This window comes from Rhopalosiphum padi, chromosome 2 (assembly GCF_020882245.1).
Source record: "Rhopalosiphum padi isolate XX-2018 chromosome 2, ASM2088224v1, whole genome shotgun sequence".
Lineage (NCBI taxonomy): Eukaryota > Metazoa > Arthropoda > Insecta > Hemiptera > Aphididae > Rhopalosiphum > Rhopalosiphum padi.
The window spans coordinates 24,822,832-24,848,251 of NC_083598.1; the positions used below are offsets into that span (position 1 = coordinate 24,822,832).

Below are 25,420 nucleotides of genomic sequence, written 5' to 3' on the forward strand. Positions count from 1 at the left end.
AATGAATTGAAAATTACATTATACAAATAAATTCGAATAAACAGTGCATGACATATTTTAAACAGATTTAGCAAAACTCGCAAAGCTATACGCACCTATTTTGGTGTTTTTTTTATTACTAATTATTTATGTTATGTTTGACTATAAAAATACATTTTAAACAACTCAAATTTTTAATTATAGGTAGTGAGATTAATTCATTAAAAGCACTTCTATAATGCTAATATTTTTTGTTTGATTTTTTTATTTAAATAATGGTTCATAAAATTAAACAAATTTGATTATATCAAAAAATGAATGATGTGAGCTAAACAAGATAAAAGACGCGTGTCATGACTCATATTTTTAACGGGGTATGGATGTTAGGTTTGAGTATTTGACTTGGCAAAATGACAATTTTAATCTGTGTAAAATAAAAAGTATAAGACAACACGAATATGGTCGTCTCGTTGGCCATTTTTTAGTTGATAAACATAAGCAAGAAATAACAACAAATAAATATATACAAAAGAATAATTCATTTTGTTATTATGTATTACACGTCGACAAAGTTCCTACTGCATATTAAAATATTTTTATAAATTACTCATTGTAATGATTAATTGATTGCTAAATCATTGTGAATATATTGTACTATTGTGTATTGATGGTTACATCCAAGAGTACATCTTGATAATCTTGAACTTAAGGTCAGACACCGGAAAACATTATATACTTATGTATTTTTACTAATACTAAACTTGATTAGTACATATGAACGTTTAACACACGCACATTACGTTCAGTCGATCAATAATCATTCTTCAACGAAGGTGTGAGTCATATTTATATCGTTATGTTGTTTAAGTTCCAGTTTCTGACTGTAGGAATTTTGGTATTCCTATGCACTTTAAATAATTGTAAGTAATTTATTAAAAAAATATATATTTAAATTGTCTTTTAAATTATAAGTTATAATATAAATATAGGTATCTAATTTTTTTTTTTTCGTTTAGCAATATATAATTATACCTATACTAAACGTAAAATTTATATGAATAATATTATGTAATAGGTATTTCATTTTTTTAATCCAAGAGTTTATAAAAACAGCAATACACTTTATATACGCACAGAATATATACATCAGCGATCAGCGTACTGTAGAAATATTAAATAAAAATAATATTTTCAAAATTAAAATACTTAAGTTTTATTAAAAAAGAATATTATTGAATATCACATTTTTTCAATTCTGAAGTTAAAAAGAAATTAATATATATTTTAATATTAATAATAATGTTTACTTGTCTAATATAATATTAAATCTATAAAACTTGAATTTACAATTATGAATAGATTTTAATGTTCTGTTATGTAAAATGTATTATAATAATTAAAGTAATATAATAAGTCAAAACAAAAAAATAAATACAATAAATTATTCAAATAACGTAATAAAAATAAAGTATGATAGGTTTTAAAATAATTTTTAAAATAAACATAATACTTAAGTAAATTGTATACCTATATAGATTTTGGAGTATAAAAAATAGCATAAAGAATTTTTTTTTTTTTAATGAACATTTTAGGGGAAATTTTAGTTTTTCACCAAATATATTTTCTTATTTTATTTTAATTAAACGACAAACAATCATGGATATTCGAAGTTTTCGCCAAATATTTACATTAGCATTTTTTATACGTAGCCTGATATTAAAATCTTTTTGACTCTTTTTAAACTATTTATAGATAAATGCAATTTTTATAATTAATTTTTTTTAATTTTTTTTTTATAGATTTCAATAAAATTTCACCTAATAAAAAACTTGAAAGTGTATTGCAGTGTTTATAGTTATTCAAAAAATATTAATGATACTATATAGAAAATGTTTTTTTCTATATGCATTGGAAGTTTAAAATTTTAAAATTATTTTTTGATTGTAACATATGTATATTATTATAATTTATACACACAGTGCTATTTTGAAATGCAATGTTTTCGACAAAAAGTATTTGATAGATGAAATACTAAAATAAATTATTTTAATACCGATTTATAGTTATATCATTTTATAATATAAAACTTTGTAATATATGACAGACAGTCTTCGCTAATAATTGTTTTTTTATTTTCCATGTTTCAAATTCAACACATATTACAGAGACTTATACTTACTGATGATAGCTGTACATTAAATCAATTACCAAATTTCCTTTTTTTTTAATTTATTTTTTAAAGATATATATTATAAAGTTAATTAAAAGGTATTAAAATTACATTTTTTTTATATTCCTATATCATATAAGGTTATAAAGTTATTTATTTAAAATTACAGTTATAAAATATGATTAACCACAAATGATACAAACTTAATCTACATTATAAATTATAATTTTACTATATAAATTTATTTATTATTAGTTAATACTACATAATAAAATTATATAACTTATTTGTTAAACTACTTTCATAATATTTTTACGTTATAATAAATACAACAAATTTACAAATTTCAACTATTTTATTCAACTACCAAAGCAATACGTATAACATAAATTTCAGTATTGTAAAAGATAACTTACAAAATATAAAAATTATAATATTGGGTTTTAAGTTGTTTCTAAATTATTTATTTTATACCTATTTAATTGTTGACAGGTAATGGACAATTACCGGATCCTATAAATAAAATAACAGGAGTCGTTAAAAATGCAGTGTCAGACGTTAAAGATTCTACCACATCGATATTGCACAATGTTAAAGATGTATGCGAAAAGATTGGTGATTGCGCTAGACAAAGTGGGACCAAAGTAGTAAACAAAACTGTTTCGATAACAAAAGAATCACTACAAAATGGAGCCACTGTGGTGAACAAAACAATTACGACGACCAAAGAGACACTTAAAAAAATCCCATTCAAATCTATTGAAGAAATAATAAAAAAAGCTAAATGTGTGATACCCAAGAATGCAGATAACGTCCTTAGAGCTGCATTACTTCAGCAGTGTATTTCACCCAGTCTAGGTAAAACAAACAAATGAATTTTAAGGATATAATAGCTTTAAAGTAGTTACAAAAATTATGTTAATCAACTTAATTATCTTCTCCTTTGAGAATGGGCAAATAAGTATTTAATTTAATGAGAAACGTTTCATACAAGTAAATTATATAGTAACATGATAATATTTGTAGTAATGTGATAAAATATGGTAAAAAAAACCATTGACTTTTATGCACACAATAACATTGACTAAGTTAGTGTGCGCCATATGATGCTAATAAATGTAATATTATCATAACCCAATCCAAGTATATTTTTCATTTTTTCACAAGATAATAAAAAATGTATAAAATCATTTTGATGAAAAACTATGTGTAAAAAATCAAAAAATCTATATTTTATATAATTTACTTACATTGGATTATATTTTAATTTTAATATTTATCAAGATATTATATTGTTATAAACTAAAGTATAAATTGTATTAAATGTCATAAATCATAATGTTAATTAAATTTCTAAATATTCAGATTAACAATATGAGATTAATTTATTAGGCTTTGGGAACGAATCTAGATGTTTTGATGAACTTGGTTGTTTCCCAATGGAATATCCTTGGACTTCAAACCTAAGACCTTTTCCACAACCTATGAAACCAGAAGAAGTAGAAGTAAAAATTTATTCGTTTACTAGGTATTACATGTTTTTAATATTTTTTATAATTAATCAATACGTATATGTATATAGTATTTACAAATGTTAACTATCAATACATTAATTTTAGAAAACAAAATAATCGATACACTGTACAATTATGGCCAAATATTTTACTAGAAGAATCAGATTTCGATCCCGAGAGGCCATTTACTGTTTTTATAATACATGGATTTAATAGCGATGGAGAAAATCAATGGATGGCTGCTCTTAAAAATGCATACCTAAAACAAGTATGATATAAAATGAATAAGCAATAATATTTAATATTTTTAGACGTTTGTAGATTATGAAAATTGTATAAATTCTAATTGAGAATTTATTTATATTTTTTTGTTAGCGTGATGCAAATGTGTTCTTAGTTGATTGGGGAAAGGGTTCAAAGCAATTTAATTATTTACAAGTTGCTTCAAACACAAGAATTGTTGGAGCCGAATTAATAAGGTAATATTAAAAATTAAATTTAAGAGATAAATTAGATTATTGTATAAATGTATCACGCTTATAGGTAAAGGTACATTTTAAATTATAAAACAAACACATACAATTAAACAAGTAGGTAAATTATTATAAGAATAAATAATTAAAAGATTAAATATTCATTTACTTTCAGTTATATTACATACAACTAAATTTAGTTAATTTTTCTCCTCATATTTTTTAACTGGTTTTATGATTATATATAAACAAAAAAAATAATAATAATTTGTGAATATTAGAAATAATATATTTTTAATGAATCATACAAATGAATAATAATATCAATATTATGATATAAAAGTTTATATTATATGAGCGTTTTATAATAACTCTATATAGTATGACACACAAATACAAAAATTGTACTATTTAAAATTCTTTAAATATAATATCGACCGTTTTTACCTTAAGGTTTGGAAAATATCTCATTGATCGTTATCAATTGGATCCACTGAAAATCCACGTAATGGGCCATAGTTTGGGTGCTCATATATCCTCATATTTTGGTAAAGGCATTCATGGCGTGAATCGAATAACCGCATTTGACCCAGCTCAACCAGGATTTGAAGGTTGTCCAAAGGAAGTAAGATTAGATAAATCAGATGCTCATTTTGTTGATGTTATACATACTAGCTGCAGACCCACAGTTCCATTTTTAGGTTTTGGACTTATCACTCCCGTAGGTAATTATATGAGTTTTATATGTCATTGCAACTTGATCTATTAAATTATACATTTAAATTCGATAGGTCACGTGGACATTTATATGAATGGTGGCTTCATACAACCTGGATGTACTCTACCTCCAATAAATGAAGTAAAATTAACGAGTATTGCGGATTTAGCTGCTGTTCCTGCAGATGGTAATAATATTTTTATTAGTTATTGACATAACAATTTAACATAAATAAATGTATATAATTATGAAATATCGTGGACAATTGTCAATTATTCTAATATGAATGAATTTAAAAACATAATACGATCATTTATTTTATTAAATACGATAGTGATAGTATGGTATTTAATGATAAAAAAAAAATATATTTATTTCAGAAGATAATAATATCATCTATGAAATGATAGTAAAATATGAAATAGTGTGCAAAAAAGTTTCTTTTGCATGAATTGGTGAAAAGTGTTTGGTTAATGGTCGAATTTCATAAATTATTTCATAATAAAACTGACACATGAATCCCCATTTCAGAATAATAAGTAAATACTATGATATTTATTATTTATGTAAATATTATGTGTAACTATTTATGTAAAATAAAGTCTAATATAAAATATCCTAGTCATATAAGATATTTATTTAAATACTAAATAATAAAATATGACATTAAAGAAACCCAATTGCATAATTCAATAATCATGTTTGAAACATACGCAACTAAGATAATTAAAAAATATAATTTATTCAACATTTTACTACTGAAGTTCGGAAATATCATTTTTTCTAATATAAATTAATTACTGCGAAATTAAAATCGATGTGGTATTTAGTACGCAAAAGATAGATAAAGGTAAAATATTGAAAGTAATAATTGCTAAATTCAAAGAACAGCGGATAAATGAAAAATCCAAAAAAAGGATACGTATAGATAGTACAAAGAGAATTAAAATATTATTTAATAATTATTATTAAAACTAAAATAGCAGTATACATTTCCCTATAGTCATAGTTATTAACTTTGTCCTCAATAAATTTCATATATTACCCAATTATACAATTTAGTATTTATTAAAATATCAAATTAATATTATTTAATTTTTAAAAGGACAATAAAAAAAATATTAAAATTAATAAATGTTACTCTAGTCATAATGAACTAAATCATTCGCTATTCTTTATGAATAATTATATATTATAATTACATTGCGGATTTGTGATGATACAATAAATAAATTAAATATGTATATTTTTGAATAAACATTTTAATTTTTTGGTTAAACATGTTATATAAAATAAATAATCACTGATCTCTTAATTTAAATATTTATGAAATAATAATTATTTATTATATTATTTATTAATAATTGTTAGTTATTTTAATCGGATTATTTATTAATATTATGTGGTTTTATGGGATTCAGTACTAGGAACTTGGGTTGCTTGCTCACATGGAAGATCGTTTTCGTATTTCATAGAATCATTAGAGGACAATTGTACGTTCTGGGCTCAGAAAATAAAATTATTTTCTGCTATTACAAAGTATTATAATTTTTTTTATGTTTCCTAACATACGCATACGACCTAATTACTTTTAAAACTTATATAATGCGTTGTGTATTTCATAGTGCTGCTACCGTCGGTCAACTTCAGCCTTTATTGATGAATATCGACAAATGCCAATTTAATGAATGTGTACCATTGGGCTTGGATACTGATCGGTATCCAGGTAGAGGAGTTTTTATTGCAGGAACTGCATTTTTTGAACCTTATTGTAGTAAGTATAATTTTTATTGAACACATTAATTTCGGTAATTAAGCTGAGTAATTTAGATGGCATTTAATAAACTTCACGTGTTATTATATTTCTTTCAGTTTAATACTCTTAAAAAATGATAAAAATATTGGTACATTATGTATCGAAAATTAGTGAATCAAAACTATAATTTAATGCATAAACAATATAATTTATTATGTATATAATTTTTTTTCTATGGATTTGATTATTTACTTACAGAGAGCAATTTGGAAACAGATCGGATAATGCGGAGTGGATTCAAAAATTTAAAATGATAAATTGGAATACATCATGTAATATAGGTAAATAAATCAAATTTAATTTGAATTAATAATCATACTCTATTTAGTGATTGAATAATGTAATATAAAAATAATATTAGAACCCAAAAACACGCATTTAAAAAAGTTGTCGATATTTTCAATCGTTTTTTTACAATATCTATATGTATAAACATATTATTTGCATAACTATAAAAATAAATATTTTATGGCTAATTTAACTGAGGTATTTAATAAAATGCATAGTTAATTAGTTGTGATTAAATTTATGATATATTCGTTGAATAATAATAAGTGCAAACAATATGATACTTAAATAACGTTGTATTTATATTATCTAGTTATCGTAAAGTATGGACTATAATTCCTATGTCTAATGTTTGCCACAAAAGCAATAATAATAATAATAAAGCCTTGTACTCTAACATCAAATCTAAAATATCGCGAAACTTTTAAAGAAATATTGAAATAACAATGACAATACTCAGAAAAAAAAATTCACATTAACCTAAATATATAGCTGCTCATAAAAAATATTATTATGTAGTTTAATCATTAAACACTAATCAACCATATTTAGTTCGATCATAGAAAAATTAATATGGTAGGTAATAAAAGTAAGTCTTAAAATTGTTAATCAGTCGCGATAAGTCAACCATCGAAGCAAGTCGTTCGTTAATTGTCGCTCCGTATCTACGTTTTGCTATCGCCTTTTGTATAATGCCGGCGTCGTCTTCGGGCGGCGACGACAATCGTCCGCACGCTCTTAACAATTCAGTCGGTAAAATAAAAAAAGCATCAAATGCTTCCAGACCACACAACACGGATCAGGAATGGACCACCAAGACAAGTAAAAAAGCATCTCAATCTAAGAAGGTATCAACTCCAACTAGCCCTATATCTCCCACTCTACAGCAGATTAAAAATAATCCACCAGTATTAAATATGCCCAACAATACATTCGATTACGACATTTCGTTATCTCATTCTACTAATGACACGGCCTCTAATAATATGAATATAGATATAGATTTATCGCATTCTACAACCGATCACGCTAATGTTCCCGTTTCCGCAAATACAACATACACCGCTGATATTTCAAACACTAATATAAATTACGATTCCAACGATATACAGTCCTTACGTAATTCCGAACAACTTAATAAATTTTTCTCCGCGGATTATAACGGTCCGTTCACTACCATTGCGGAACATTCAGATATCAACCTAAAAATTGATCACTGGCACCCGTTAAAATATGCAAAAATTTTTTCCACCAATTTCATTGGCATCAACAACATCAAACCAATTGGTCATAAAAAAATCAAAATCACCTTCAATACTAAAGTTTCAGCCAACAACTTTCTCACCTCCCCTCTACTCGCAAACATTGGATTTACAGCATATATTCCATCTACGCTTATCTACTCTTTCGGAATTATCAGAGTCGATAGTTCCCTAACCGAAGAAGATTTCTGGGAAGGACTTGATAACACAGTCCGCGCTATTGCCTTCAAACGCATTTCAATCAAAAAGGATAATGTCCTAACGCCTACTCGTGTCGTGGAAATAAAATTTTTATCCCCCAAAATCCCAGATGCCGTATCAATTTACAACGTCATTTTCAAAATTTCTCCTAGCGTCCGTTCTCCCATACAGTGCAATAACTGTTTGCGATTTGGCCACACGGCTAAATTCTGTCGCAGTAAATCCAAATGCAGCCACTGTGGCTTAAATGACCATTCATTAACTACTTGCCCTTCAATCAACGCAACAGATCCAGTTTGCATCTTCTGTAAACTCCCCCACCTCTCCACTGACCGGAATTGCCAAGAGTGGTCATTCCAAAGGGATGTTAAGAAAATTATGGCTACGGAAAACTTACCCTTCCGCGAAGCAGTCTCTCTCAAGAAAAATAATTACTCCTCAAGTGCATTTAGCTATTCAAATATTGTTAATAAACAGTCTGTGTTAAATCCTTCTCATCAAGTTCCGGATACCTCCACTAACTCTTTCCCCCCGTTAACCTCTCAATCACATTACCACCATACACCTCATAGGAAGTATAACAATCATTCTTCTCACTCTAAACAAAAACAATTTCACGTTCCCAACCAATCTAATTTTTCCCTACCAAATGGGCACTTCATAGATTATGCTAGTAAAAATCGGTCCCAGGATCCCAAACCTCCTCAATTTGATCTAACCTGGGTCAATGCCTTCTGCATCAAACTCTCCGAATCCTTATCCAACTCCCCTAGCCTCTCTCCCTTATCTCCCTCTTCCCTTCAAAACTTAATTGAATCATCCCTTATGTCTTGTCTCTCGATTCCAAAAATCTCCGTTATTTCTTCTAATGGTCAATATTCTACAATGGAATGTTCGTAGTCTTCCTGCAAGACTACCTTCTATCCAACACCTCGTATCTTCCTATAATTGTTCCATAATACTTATTTCTGAGACTTGGTTACTTCCATCCCGTAATTGCTTTATTCCTCATTTTAATTTATTCAGACAAGATCGAGTCGATGGCTACGGGGGCGTCGCAATTGCCGCCCATACCTCACTTAATGTATCTTTAATAGAAATTAAACCCCCCTTAAAACAACTTCTCTTGGAAAATAATATCGATTTAATTGGTCTAAAAATAACAAATATTGACGGTTTACCTAATACATCATTCTGGTCCTGCTACAGTCCAAATGATTCACCTATCCCCTTTGAAGTATGGTACTCTCTCTTCCAACTCACAGATCACAACTCTTTCTTTACAGGTGACTTTAATGCCCATCACCCAGCCTGGGGTTCCACTACGTCCACCAGACGGGGTAACTTAATCTACGATGCGTTGAACTCTTCTAATCTTAATATACTTAATAACGGCTCACCTACGCATGTAGGCAGACCCAACTCAACCAATTCGTGTATTGATTTATCCTTATCCACTCCAAATTTATTCTGGCTTTCAACCTGGCGCATTATAGACGATCCTAACGGAAGTGATCATTTACCTATTATCATATCTGTCAATGTTACAAACCCTAACTCCTTACCAAATAACAGATCTACCTTACCCAATTATCTCTCCCCCAATCTCAAATTTAACCTCAATAAAGCTGACTGGCCCCTTTTTTCTCAACTCATCAATTCCTCTATCCCTCTTCTCAACACTTACACATGTCCATTAAAAGATTATGAACAGTTCACTCATATGATCTTAGATATTTCTAAGAAAACAATTCCTATCAAACGTAATAACCTTAACAATTTCCCTCCCTCTCCCCCGTGGTGGAACTCCTCCTGTTCCGAAGCAGTTTCCAACCGCAAATCCTTATATAAAACCTTCATTCGCTCAGGCTCCGTTCAAGATTATCTTACTTATCGCAATGCCAGCGCTGCAACCACACGTCTCTTAAAAGAATCTAAAAGACTAGCTTGGAAACAATTTTGTACGAACCTCAACCCTTCTTCATCCATTCAATCTACCTGGACCACCGCTAAACGCTTTCGCAATAGTATTGTTACTCGCTCTCGTCCTCACAATGACAGTTGGTTCAATGATTTCTGTTGTAAAGTAGCACCATGTTATGTCCCTTCATCTTCTGAAGCCTTACATAATTCAATTTTGCCTGCCTCAAATACACTTACTAATCACATAATCTCCATGCCTATAACCTTAAGTGAGCTAAACGCCGCCATCGCCTCACGTAAATCAATCGCCTCCGGCCCTGACAACATTTCCCCTGTTATGCTCAAACACCTTCCTACTAATGCCGTCGAGTACCTCTTGAATATACTCAACAAAATTCTCCTCCTCAATAAAATTCCTGACTCCTGGAAAGAGTTTATAGTCATACCTATTCCCAAAGCCAACTCTACCACTGCATTTAGGCCCATCGCCCTGTCCTCAGCGTTATGCAAAACCATGGAATTTATTCTAAAAAACCGCCTAGATTGGTGGCTCGAACATAACTCTATTCTCTCTGACAACCTATATGCTTTCAGAAAAGGAAGAGGTACACTTGATTGCCTCGCAAATTTTTCGAGTAAAATATACCAATCTTTTAACAACAAACATTTTTTACCTGCAGCCTTTATCGACATTCGTGGTGCCTTTGACTCTGTCCATATACCAACTCTCCTATCTCACCTTAATTCACTCCAACTACCCCCTATATTCATTAACCTTGTCTCCCTCCTGTTTTCACATAGAACTCTAAAATTCACATCCCCATACGGCTCTACAAACATACGCTCCACTTACACAGGTCTACCCCAAGGTAGCTGCCTAAGTCCCATTCTTTTTAATTTGTATATGAATTTCATTATTAAACAACTAAATACACTTGGACATGAGTGCCTAGTGTATGCTGATGATCTTGTCATATTCTCCTACAATTCAAATATCGATCTCGCTATTGACTCTTTAAACAATTCGCTCAATCTCCTACAAAACCTTCTATCTTCTTCCTTTTTCTCTGTAGCTCCCGAAAAATGTAAGGCCATGATTTTCACTAGAAGACGTTACCTTCTCTCTTTAGATATCACTATAAACGATTTTCCAATTCCAATTGTCCAGAACATAAAGTATTTAGGACTAACACTAGACTCCAAATTACGCTGGGCTCCGCATCTTCAACATCTCATTAAATTTACCTCTCTTTGGGCCAATTTCCTTAGATCAATTTCCAATACGTGGTGGGGATCACATCCCTCCACACTTTTAATCATTTACAAAGCTGTTATAAGGTCCAAACTTGACTATGGATGCTTTTTATCAGGCTCCGCATCCTATTCACATTGGAAAAAAATTAATAATCTCCAAAACTCCTGCCTTAAGTCAATTATTGGTGCCCTTAAATCTACCCCTAATGCGGCCGTTGAGATCGAGACGGCATGCCCCCCCTTTAATATCAGAAACAGATGGTTGGCTGGTAAATTTCTACTAAAAAACTTCTCCCTTCGTCATTCCACAATATTTAATTCCTTTCTTGACATATACTTCTCCTGGCGTTACGTTAAAAAATCTCTCCCAATTCTTGCCTCCACGGCATACTCCTTATCTTCAATCCGTAATTTTGTTACCAATTCTAAAATATTACCCTTATATGAAATTAATTATTTGGCTCTCTCCTACTCACCTATAGTTCACACCAACAGACATTTTCTGAACTTTACTTCCAAGGCACTTAAATCTATATCACCCATCATCGTCAACAATCTTTTCTTAGACTACATTCAAAATAATTTTCCAAATTCCACCCTAATTTATACAGATGGTTCAGTTTCCCCTCTTTCGGCTGGTTACGCTTTTTTCATTCCTGACTTACACATCTCCATGTCTAATAATCTACCCTCTTCTGCCTCATCATTCACTACGGAATGCTTCGCAATATTAGAAGCCCTTTCGACCATCTCTGCCCTCCCCCCCAGCAGTTATCTCATCGTCTCCGATTCCTTATCATGTCTTCTTAGCCTCTCCTCCGATTTTTTCAATTCCCGTCCTTCTCCTATTTCCATTAGGATCAGGCAACTTCTATATGAACTTACCCTTTCAGATTTTATAGTTGAATTCCTTTGGGTGCCCGGCCATTCTGGTATAAAAGGAAATGAAATAGCGGACTCCATTGCAAAATCTACCTCCTCGTTCTGCTGTCCTTCTCCTACTCTAATTCCCTGGACCGATTTTTGTCCCTTATTAAAATACCATATTTATAATTTATGGCGCAACCAATGGAACGGACTAGCCCCCAATTATGCCTCTTGGTACAAAAATATCTCACCATCTATCCCCTCTCACCCTTGGTTTCACAACCTCAAATTGAATCGTAAAATAATTACCTCTTTTTCACGTCTAAGATTTGGACACACCTTACTACCTTCTCACTCTTATAAACTTTCTCTCAATGACTCTCCTTTATGTATGTTCCACGTTCACGATCCCATGATTTGCGATATCTCACATATACTTTTTCACTGTCCCTCTCTGGTTCCCCAACGCAATACCCTCTTCACCCTAATCCACTCCTTTAATGTCAAACTCGACACTCAATCCATTCTCTCTTCACCAAATGTACCAATTATTACCTCACTTATATCCTTCATCAACCAGACTGGTTTAAAAATTTAATTTATTTGTAATATTATTTTTGTTGTTAATATTGTTTTCTATGTAATATTTATAATCATAATTGTCGAAGCTAATTGTTTACAAAGTTTCTTTTAATAAAAAAAAAAAAAAAAAAAAAAAAATTGTTAATAAATAGGCTCAAATGTAATATAGGAAAAATAATAAAATTATTAACATATAATCAAATTTTAACTATACATTTTTCAAGCCTATACATATAATTATTACAATCAATAAAAGTATCGATAACATTTATAATGATATTTATTAATAATTATGCTTAGACTATTCGATAATAGCTAGTAGCTTTTTTTAATAATTACAATCGATATATATGTTACTGTGAATGTCCGCAATTGGGGAGTGCTGACAGTCACCGGTTAATGTCGTCATACTCCAAAGTCATTGGTGTATGTTGGCATATTGATTAAATTTGTACTGTTTTTAAACATTTTCTAGCGAATGTCGACATTTATATAACGATATTGGTGAATGTTGGTAATGCCAATATTATTTAATATGATCTTATCTAATATTATAGTACCTACCTATTAACTAATACACAAGGTAGGTATTGTACAAGTTGATAATTTTTATAAAATGTTTTATTATCTTACCCTGCGACTTATTATATCTGGATAATATTTTATATTATTGTCTATAGTACTATACTATAATATTATGTGCGAATACGTAACCTATGTCAACATTAACCAAAACCATGTTGTGTATGTCAACATTGACCAAAATCCTAATGTAAATGTAACATCCACTATGTAGTGCATGTCTATATTATTTTAATTTTTCAACATTCACCAATTTAATAGGTGCATGTCGACATTCACTAGGTGATTGTCAGCACTCACCAATTGCGGACATTCACAGTAACATATATATATATATATACCATAAGTACATTTTGTACAGAATATAAATTTATGATTTTTTTGTTTTTATATTGATGAAGGGTTTTTTAAGGCCATTTCAAAGGCCATTCAATAAGTAATATACAAGGTGTCCCGTGAGGATTTACCCATTGCGATATCTCCTGAAATAATGGAGATATCCTAATTCTGGTTTTTTAATAAGATTCACAGGGACAAGAATTATAAATATTTCATGTTTTAATTTATTTTAATGTTTTGATAAAAAAGTTAAAAAATATATTTTTTATTTAATTATTAAAAAAAAAATTGAAGATAGACATTTTGTACAGTTTATTTTTCCGAAAATATTAACGTTTCAACATTTTAATTTCATTAATCTCCTGATTTTTAATATTTATTTTTTAGTTACGAAAATAACTGCTAATTATTTAATACGATAGTGGTATCATTGTATCAAACATGCTCGTGCGGCCGGCGAACTAAACTAAAAAAAAATATTAAAAATTTTCATTTCAGGAGATATTGCAATGGGTAAATCCTTACGGGACACCCTAATAACCAATGCTATTTTTTCTTGTTAATTCATTTTTTTTTTTTTTATATATATTTGAAATTTGAAATCAGCATGAGGAATGTTTGATAAGTATGTTGATGATAAGTTAAGATATTAGGAGTCTTATGTTAAAATAAAATTGTAGAGAAATGATAAAATAATATACTAATTTGACCTTGAAAAATCATAATTTGAATTTCATGAATAGGACTTATTGTCTTACTGTGAATTTATATAGTATGTTTCGTACGCATTGTCAGTTTTTTGATTTTAAAGTTGGGTGGAGCAAATAGATTAATAATAGCACCTTAATTATATAAAATTTTATCAAATAATATTTTCTTCCGTAGTAATATAATACATGCAGGTTTCGTAATTATTGTTAAAACTTAAAAGCCATATAATTTTGAGATAAGATTAAAATGTCGAGTTTTAAAACAAAAAAATATTAAATTATATATAGTCACACACAATGTACATATTGATATATTTACCATTCAAGCTAAGAATAGCTAAATAAAAATAAAACGTTTTAAAACAAATAATTTAATGAATTTCTAACGAGATTATTTGTCTAAAGTAAAATGTACAATTAACTTATAAAGACTGCGCATATTAGAAATTTAGTACCTATATTTGTGATAATAATTTATAATATATAAGTAGTAGGTATTAGAAGGATTGATTTAGAATTTTTATTTTTATTTCGTGTATACCTATATTTTAAAATAACACAGCTGGGCTTATGTAACTAGTTTTTTCGTCTGTCATATTTTTGAATACGCAGTTTAATGTGGTATTAGAATTATTATTATAAATTTAATATGTACATCATTCAATTTATAAAATATGTAATTATGATTTATAACAATTAACTTTTGAATGAATTCCTATATAGATTAAAGGTATAAAATAAATGGAAATTATAAAGAGAAAAGTTTTTGTTTTATACAAATGCGTTATTGAAACAAACGAGAAAGTAGCTAAGTTTAAACTTAAAAAAAAAAAAACAAAAAAAAAATCAAAGGAATCTGTTTTCTAAACATCAAAAAGGCGGTATCTCTCAACAAGAAAATATATTTTTAATACACGTCTAATTCACTTATTTGGCAAAAAATCAATAAAGTTCATTATATTAAATAAACCTTCGACGTTTCAACGTTAATCTTATATTATATTTATAAGTTCTTTGTATAACTATGATTTAACTCGAAGTGTTTTCAGATATGAAATAAAAATATATATAATAAAATAGAGCATAATTATGAAACCTATAGGCATTATATATACATAAACATAAAAAAAAATAATTAAAATAACTATAAATAGAAATATAACGAAACTTATGAATACGTAACTCATTCCAAATAAAATGATAATTACTAAAAAAAAAAAAAATCGCAACATTAATGATGGCTTTTGGTAGAATATTGAATTTATAGTAAGTTAAAAGTGAAAATTCAAAATATTGCAAGAAAAAAAAAGAAGTATGTAATCGCTCTACTGTACAATTGGTGTTGAATGAACCTCGTCATTGAAGAGTAAATCACTGTAATGAATGTGTTAAATTTGAATTCAACGATAAATCATTGCATACAAAAAACGATTTTGAATGAATACGGTCTGTTAGTCTATATTTTAAGATTAAGATATATTTATAAATAGGATAGATTGAATTATTTTTTGCTAAAAAAATTGCATTTGAAAATATCATCGTGCGTATAAACTATAAAGCATAATAAAACTAGCCGTAATATTTTTTCAATGTAATTTTACTGCTCCAGAAATTGATTACCAATAGATAAAAGTGGTGAAAGTTAAAATATTCAGAAAAATTACGAAAATTTGAAAAACAATTTGTTATTAAAAATGAATACAATTTTTAATTTTAAGAGCTTAAGCTTTAAAATGTATTACAATATCTTTTATAAAATAATCTTACAGAATCGTATTTAAAAAATTTCAAAAATATATAAATCCTACTTTCTTTTATAGCCATCTAAAGTTTTCATCTTTACTGAAATTGGATATTTATTTATTTATTAAAATAAATTAATTATAAAATATCCTTGGGAATAGAGGCTGATCACCTTATTCACTCAGAATTTATTTTTATAAGCAATCATTTATCATTGAATTTAAACTTAATATACTTATTACACTGATTTACTGTCTGATTATATAGATATACTCAAAATCTATTTTATAACTTTCCTCGGTTTTATTTATACTATTTTCTAGGGTTTTTTTTTTTACAACAATTTAAATTAATCAAAAAAAAAACAAAAAAACAAAAGTTTAAAATTATAGTATAATTATAAATAAAATTCAAATTATTAACGAACCCATTAATGACTAACAAATATATTTATTTTATGTTATAGCTGTAATTGTGTACATAGAATCATAGCCGGAGCCATAGCGTTATTTTATTCAAATCACTCAGTATTGTACACAATGTTCAACGCAGTATAACTAACAATTTACAAGTATATGACCTGGGCAGTCTACAAAATATTAATAAGAGAACAAAATATTTTCCAGGATACAAAAATAAATTTATAAAATGATTAGTATAAATTACGTTTGTAGGTTAAAAACTAATAATGTTATTATGCTTATGAACACTTAAAACAATACGGCACGATATTATATTATATTATATTTGTTATTATATTCATATAAACACTTAAATTAAATACATTTTTCATTGTTTTTATATGATAAGATATCTTACTACATGTATCTTTATTTCATTTCTAATTTATTTTAAAAATTGTATTATTTATTATTTTAAGATTTTTTTGACCTAAATAAAAAAAATTTGATTATTTATTGCGTTATTATTTAGTTATTAAAATTAACTTAATTCACTATATATGTTATATATTTATCTATTCAATATATAAAAAAACATGAATAAGCCAGAAAAAGTGTAATATTTTGTATACGAGAGGAAAATCATGGTGAGTTAACCTCATAAGTATATCATTATGATTAATTTATAAAAATTAATAACTTTTACATAGTTACAAAATATGTTTTAATTATTTGGATAAGAATCAAGAAACTTACTGACTACTGTAATATAACACAAGTATGTGCACTTTATAATGTTAGATTATCGCTAAAGCAGTATAGAATGTATAAAAGTCGAAGTTGAAAGAAGAAACCCTAATACTCCAACCAATTTATCTGAATCAATTGGCCTCAAAAGTTTAATAGATGATCTAAAATCTTTCTTTAAATCTTTAGTGCCAGACAATCAAATTAAGTGCAATTTTTATACTTCTTTTATTATATTATACATTTAACCAAATGTAAACATTTTGAATTAAGTATAAAGCGATGGAAAATACTGCTGAATCTTAGTTCCAATTAATCAAATAGATACCAAATAATACTTTGAATATTGTAAATAATTCTACTTATACACTCTCATATTTAAACGTATTTATCTTGTAACTTTATAATCATTGGTCTAGTATCTAAATCATTTAAAATTGATAATTTGTTGTTAGTATTTGACAAATACACAGTCATGTTCAAAAAAATAAAAGTTCGTTTTAGAAAATGTCATCTATATTCTCGTATGTTTAATCTAATTTAAATTTACACAAAGTAATATACAAGATTAACAGTAAATAATATTTATTAATTATTTAATTATTTTTATGATAATGTCATGCTATTTATATTATATTATTTCAATTAAAAGTTAAAACTTTTTTATTTGAAAATAATAGTTATGCATAAAATATATTTCTAAATAACAATAAAACAAATAATTCTTACTTATAAATTTATATTCATATATAATTTTATAATTTTATTATACTTATAGAGGAAAACCTTCTTTTTTTATTTTATTTAATTAGAATATAAAAGTGAAATTACAGTTAAATAATTTCAACAAATACAGACAAGAGATGCCAATAACTACACTCGTGTGTTGTGTCATACTATGTTTCGAGTGTCAATACTATATTATTAGCATAGAAAATTACATTGCCAAATTACTACATAGTATCTTGTGATAATTTCATTTTATAAAAAAGTGTAATTAAATAAACTAAAAATTTTATATGCATATAAGTTAGTATCGTAAAAAATCATCATTCTTTTCAAATAAGATACAAAATTACAAATAGTGACATTAAAAAACAAATAAGCATTTGTTTATAATCTAAACTCAAACTCTATCTGCTTGAAATAAATGACAATTTTAAAACTCTCAATAATTTTTAAGTACATAATTAACGTAGATAAACTATAATTTGAACGTTTACATAAACGTATCTCTTTTTAAAATTATATACCTACTGTAATACACTATATAGTGTATATAGTAAATACTATATAAGTAAATAATATATTCCATCTTCCAAGCCTCAAGAATACAAAGATATTTTTAAAATAAATTCTACCGCCATTTCCTGGATTAAATTAAAACATACCTGATTTAATGTTATCTTACTCTAAACCACCAGAGTGCACTAAACACTTCATACAACACGAGAGGAGGGTATGCTTTTGTCAAATCCCTTACACGTGCTCAACCACCAATGCTAGTATTCGTCATTGGTCCCAACACAGTAGTCTGGCAGTGCTTTCGATTGCCATGAAGCTTATAACATGGTTTTTTCCGTTTTTTTTTCCATGTGAGTATATATGGTTCTTAATATATTTTACATAATATCAACTAATCTTCTAGTGTGGTTATTATAAATGTCATTTATTAACAAAAACTTATTATATAAAAATGTAACTAGTAAATTAAATTATTAGAAATTAAGAAAATTACACACAACTTAAGTAGATGTCTATTGTAATTTTAAATTAACGTTAGTATTGGGATTGCAAAAAAAAGTCGCATAATCTTTAACGTAAAATGAAAATTAGATATTATATATAGGTAAAAATTAAAAATGTTGAACTTCGTTTATTTTATATTTCACTCAAAATATAATAATAACAACTTTTTAATATTTAAAATTAAAAGTATTGATATAATATTAATTATACCACAAAACATGATTTTAAAATATAATATATAAAATGTAACAATATAACTTTCAATTAAACAAATATTTTATGAAATGTATACTAATATTGACCAACACTTGGTAATATTTTTTTTATAAACGAGGTTGGTCTATCGTCATAAATATAATAAACATTATATATACTTGTTGATGTCAATAACATTTATTATTGAAAACACAATCAAATTAATATTAATCTACAAAAATGTATTTCATAAAAATAAATAAATAAGTAGGTACTTAATATCACTATTTCTTAGATGATTGATTTGACCTAATATTAATTAATGCACAAAAATAATGGCAGTTAAAAATAAAAAGAATACATAAAAAGCAACATGAAGAATGTATTATTATTCACAAAGCAAATAGATACTTAAAATATAATTTCATCGTGTTCTCTATTTCAATACTATAATAATACTCGTATATTTATGATTTTTATACTAATAAACCAATCGAAACCTTATATATAATGAATACAAGAAGCATACAAAAACAATAATAATTCAAACTACATAGAATTCTATTAGCATATTTTAATAAACAATAATAGGTACTACGCAGCATTAAATTATTGATATTATTATTCTAAAAACATTTGTTAAATAATGGTTTTTTTCTGTATAATAATTTCAACAATAAAATATTTTTAAAAATGAATAAAAATATTAATAATACAATTATAATAATTAATATTGCTTGATAATCTAAATTGCCGATTTCAGTAAATTACATACCTCGACATATTAATTGATTCTTATTTTATGGCTTTATAACTTGAAGAATATACTAAACAATAAATATTTTAATTTTAATTATCATATATTCTCAAATTAATTATTCGTTTTTATAAATCAAAACAATTTAATTGAAAAAAATATATTATACACAATTTTGAATTTAAAAATATTATGCAATTATTTTTTTAATTTAAATGTTCAATATTTAAACGGTATTACCTGTGTAGTTATATATTTTTAATAATTAAAAATGCTAATTTTAATTCTTATATAATATATATATATATATATCAAATATCATACAACTTCATTAATAATCTGCTCTGATATAATTGTACTTTAAAAAAAATGGTTCACATATTTATTACAATACTTTAATATAATCAAAGTGGTTATAGTTCTATTTATTAGTATAGGAGTATTAATTTATTTTTAACAAAATAATATGCTGTCGTTTACTAAATTTTATTTTTTAACTTTTATAAATGTACCTAAATTGCCTATTCATCGCGCCGGGTTAGGATTTTACTAAAATAATAAAGGGTATATTATCTAGATTCTAGAAGCCAAGTCTTAAAAAAAGGTGATAATTAAAACGGTCAGCTTCAACGGGGTTGGTGTAATTATTTGCGGGTATTTGAAAGTTGAAACGTACAAACTTAATATTAAATCATAAAAAAATATTGATTTTCAATTTATAAAACATTTAGATCCTTTATCATTATGCCAATAGTAATAAATCCCCTCGATAAAATTAATACACCAAAACAAACCTGTGTAAACAATAAAAAATAATAAAAAGAGAAAACAATTTCTTAGTATGATAGTTTATTTAAGATTTATTAAAAATATATTATACTAGTATTGAAATAATTCTAGTATGATAACACTACATAATTCAATAAAATTATAATTGATATATTTATAATATTAAAATAAAAATAAAATATTTTTTCTTATTTAACATCATTTTATGGCATTATTTTGTAAAATTTGTTATTCGATATTTTATACTTCATATTGTGTTAAAAAAAAAGATGTACTACATTACTATATTAAATGGATTTTTAATAAGTCTTTAGTAATTATTAACCTTTTTTTATATTTTATACTCCACATTTCCATTTTATTTATTAAATCACATTTCATATTTTGAACTAGTTAAAATTTAATTTTTGAAAAAATCTCATATAGTTTTGTACATTTTTACTAAAAGTGAAATTTCACCAGACAACATTAAAATACGTATTCTATAAACTTCCGCTACAATTTAAATATTATTTTTTGATACATTACATAATATGCATTTTTACACTAAAGATATGTGTACTAACAAGTATAAACAAACTCAATTTGGTATTATTTTTAAGTAAAATTTAAAGTTCAACATTATCAGACATCTATACACTGGTAAACATATAAAACATAAAAAAAATATCACTATATTTTTTAACCTCTATATGTTTAACTAAACTAAATCTAGACTCGATAAAAACAAAACATTAATATTAATTACGTATTTACATCTGAAATATTTAATTAGTAATAAAATCAATATTACAATTGAATCTTCTATAGTTTTTTTATACTGATAATATTCCAGTATACGTTCAGATTCACAATATTATTAAAAATGTGTATATAACAACATTCATGTATGTATATATTATAATAATAATGCACACATAAATTATTTTCGTGTATGGTTTAGACATTTAAACGCTATATGTAACGTAATGATAATTTAAATGTTATACATAATAATACCATTATAGGTACTATTCTAAGATTAATAGTTTCATTTAATTCTTTATTATTTGCTCACAACAGCTATTACTAAATGCTACTATGCTAGTATTGTTATAATATTTTAAGTTTGTAGTCTTAGTCGGTTTCGATGTAAAATATTCTTGTATATTAAAAATTGCCTTCAACGTCCATTGAAGTAATTGGTGTGACACGTGTGGGTGCTTTCAGTTTAAATTTTCAAGTATATTTATTTTTTCATTTATAGATGGCCATGATGTACAATAGTACAATTAACAGAAAAATATATTAATTTACCAAAATATATTATTATAATATTTTAAACATATCAATGACAATGTGTCATACTCGTCACAATCTCACAAGCATTAATATCACAAATACCAACAAAATGACATGATAAATTGATCGTTTAATACAAAATATCCAACACAAAAAAGACATTTATATAGAAAAAAATTCAAAAAGAAGTTAATTCATTTAAACAGAATTTCAATTTATTCAAAATATGTATTTTATTATATATTTATATATAAAAAAAATATTTTCTTTGAAATCCAACCTCTAGAATAATTTTAAACTAAAAACTAAAAATACGAGATAACTAATAATGAAACATAGAAAATATACCTAATATTATACAAAGATATTTACATAATATTGTATTTATGTACATAAATTATTACTATACATTATACAATATGCTGTTAACTTGACACTGCATTAAATATAGACAATAGTAAACAGGTATCAAACACTTATCTTATGATTAAATTTAAGCAAAAACTAAACGTAAAAAACATTAATCATTTTTGATCACTCATTACTTCAATATTCGGCTAATGGGATATTTTTTCTTGCTTTTAACACATAATAGTGTGACAAGCCGTTTAATAACGAAAAGGAAACGAGAAAAAGTACGTGTTTAATGTAAAAAATCTTTAGTGCTCCATAAAGATGACTTTATTAAGCTCAGAGCTATTAACCTTTATATAAACACTACTTTATTTTCTGAATCATTTATATCCCGTATAAAGTTTGGTCAGAATGGGATTTTTTTGTAAGAAGTTGTCGTAATATTAAGCCAGGTCTTAAGTATTATTATTTATTTGCATATTCCCATGTGTATTATGAACTGAATAATAAATAAAGGTAATTTGACATGTATCTATTTCATTGTGTTTATTAGACTTATAAAAAACAAAATAATATAAATTATTTTTAAATAAAATGTATTTTTAAATAATATGCTATTTGCTAAAAGTGTACAGTATTTTTATAAGTGATCGTTATTTTTGGAATAATATTATTCTAATATACTATTTCGACATAATTATAACATTAGACTATAATTTAGTGAAAATGATTATGTAGATACAGGTTATAATATAACGGTTGCATTAGAATTTTCTGCCAAGAGATTTTTGTGAATTTTTTATCTCCGATAATTAATACAATGGTTAACTAACAAGTTTAGTAGATGTAATTATATAAATGTACATTATCATTAAAAATTAGATAGGCTTACACTTATTCTTAAACGTTAATTTTTATAAATTAAATTTTTGGTAAAAATATGAATTGTGATGTTTAACAAATACAAACCATGTTATTTGGCTGTATTCATATTTATCTATTATGTATTTATGTCCTTTATTTAATTGTCTTAGTCAATTTTTTTTTATATATATATATATATTATGAATATATGATTAATATACCTATAAGTTATACATTTATTATTAATGCCACATGCAACACGGCTGCACTAAAAATAAATCTTACATGAATTTCAATTGTATGATTTTTAATTTCTATCTACTGAACGTAATTTGGATGCACAAGATAGAATAGATATATAGCTTGAATTAATTATTATAATTATCAAAGTACAGGTTAAGTAATAAAATTAAAACTCTACGAAAATATAATTAATATAAAATTGTATTTCAAACTTCTAAAATAAAATGTACATTTCATATTCTACAAAAGTAATTTTTGTCAATACGATATCATAAAATAAAACTCTTGACGATACTGTCTTATTAAGTTTTGTTCGTTGATATTTTATTGTCATACCAATTTAAAAATTTAAACTACAAGTTTTAAAAGTTCTTACAAATTTTGGTTAGATTAAAATATTTATATAATATTTTTAATCTGAATTTCTGTCGTGTTAATTGTTCTATTGGATTATATCTTTATTTAAATCTTAATTTATATTTTTATGTAGAATTTTATGCATCGATTTAACTTCAACATAACTATTATAGCGATACCTGTGATTGTTTGAAGAAAATCCTGATTTAGTGTAGACTTATAATTATATATTATTACAATTCATAATTTATGAATATTATTTATAGCACAAATAATATTATATAATAGATATCTACATAGATAATATATAGGTAATGATGTTAACATTTATATATATACGTAGATTAGATCCTAGCAGCTAGGACATCTGACACCTGGTAGACAATTACATTTAGTTAATTTTTTTTCGATGTGTGAGGGGGTCTAAAGTAAGAAATGTATAGTATTTTTCAAAATGATTAAAAAGTAAAATAAGAATTACGCAGAAATGGTTTATTTTTTATTTTTATTTTTATTTTTATTTTTTTTTAAATGAACAATTGTAAAGAGATGAATTTTTACTAAATATTTAAGTAAGCAATTTGTATATACCTACGACTTACGTGTTATCAGTTTTATTTTATACTACCTAAAGACATTTGAAATATTATCAACTATTTTCATTTTTTTATTCTATAAAAATAAAGAAATCTATTACAAGATTCTCTGTAAATTGCTCATACCAGAATAAAAACAAATTTAAAACACAGTTATCATTTTTTTTTTTTTGAGCGTACAAATGTCCAAAATACATACATTTTGAAGCTAAAAATTCATAAAAAATTTAATTTTGAGAAATGAAAGTAAAATCCAAGATTTTTCATGATTTTATTTTACTGTAAATTAAAATAAAAATTAAGTATAAAACCATATATATATATATATATATATATATTATTATGAACGATAAAATTTAAATTTTTAAATAACCAGATATTTCATTTGACCTTATTGGTATTAACATATATGTCAATTATTAACAGTGCTAGTAGTATATTATATTATTATATGAAATAATAATTACTGAAGTGACATATTATAATGTACAAAGCTGATCCAGGAAACGTTATTTTTAGAGTGTTTCGGAGTATTGTTGTCAGGAATATTCTATGTGTATGTCAAATTTTAGCAAATATACTATATTATGTTCGTGAGTTCATACAAAAATTCCATTGAAAAAGCTCTTTTAATTTTTCACGAATTTTTCAATTTTCTAGACAACT

The 25,420-nt window shown here is 25.9% G+C and overlaps 2 protein-coding genes across 2 annotated transcripts in view; both read left to right on the top strand.

Annotated features, from left to right (window-relative positions):
- Window positions 1–742: 742 nt before the first annotated feature.
- LOC132920385 (inactive pancreatic lipase-related protein 1-like) lies at window positions 743–17,338 on the top strand. The gene is made up of 11 exons (XM_060982742.1): window positions 743–899; window positions 2,642–3,007; window positions 3,542–3,677; window positions 3,769–3,931; window positions 4,039–4,142; window positions 4,590–4,861; window positions 4,928–5,041; window positions 6,276–6,393; window positions 6,480–6,628; window positions 6,869–6,951; window positions 16,888–17,338. The coding sequence occupies exons 1-10, from the start codon at window positions 836–838 to the stop codon at window positions 6,922–6,924; spliced, it is 1,542 nt and encodes a 513-aa protein (XP_060838725.1). The 5' UTR covers window positions 743–835; the 3' UTR covers window positions 6,925–6,951; window positions 16,888–17,338.
- A 1,752-nt stretch (window positions 17,339–19,090) lies between these two features.
- The window catches only part of LOC132920815 (uncharacterized), a 44,426-nt gene continuing 38,096 nt past the window's right edge, over window positions 19,091–25,420 (top strand). The window contains exon 1 of the mRNA XM_060983509.1: window positions 19,091–19,164. Coding sequence (XP_060839492.1) covers window positions 19,125–19,164 — 40 coding nt within the window. The 5' untranslated portion in view covers window positions 19,091–19,124. The remainder of the gene's footprint in view (window positions 19,165–25,420) is intronic.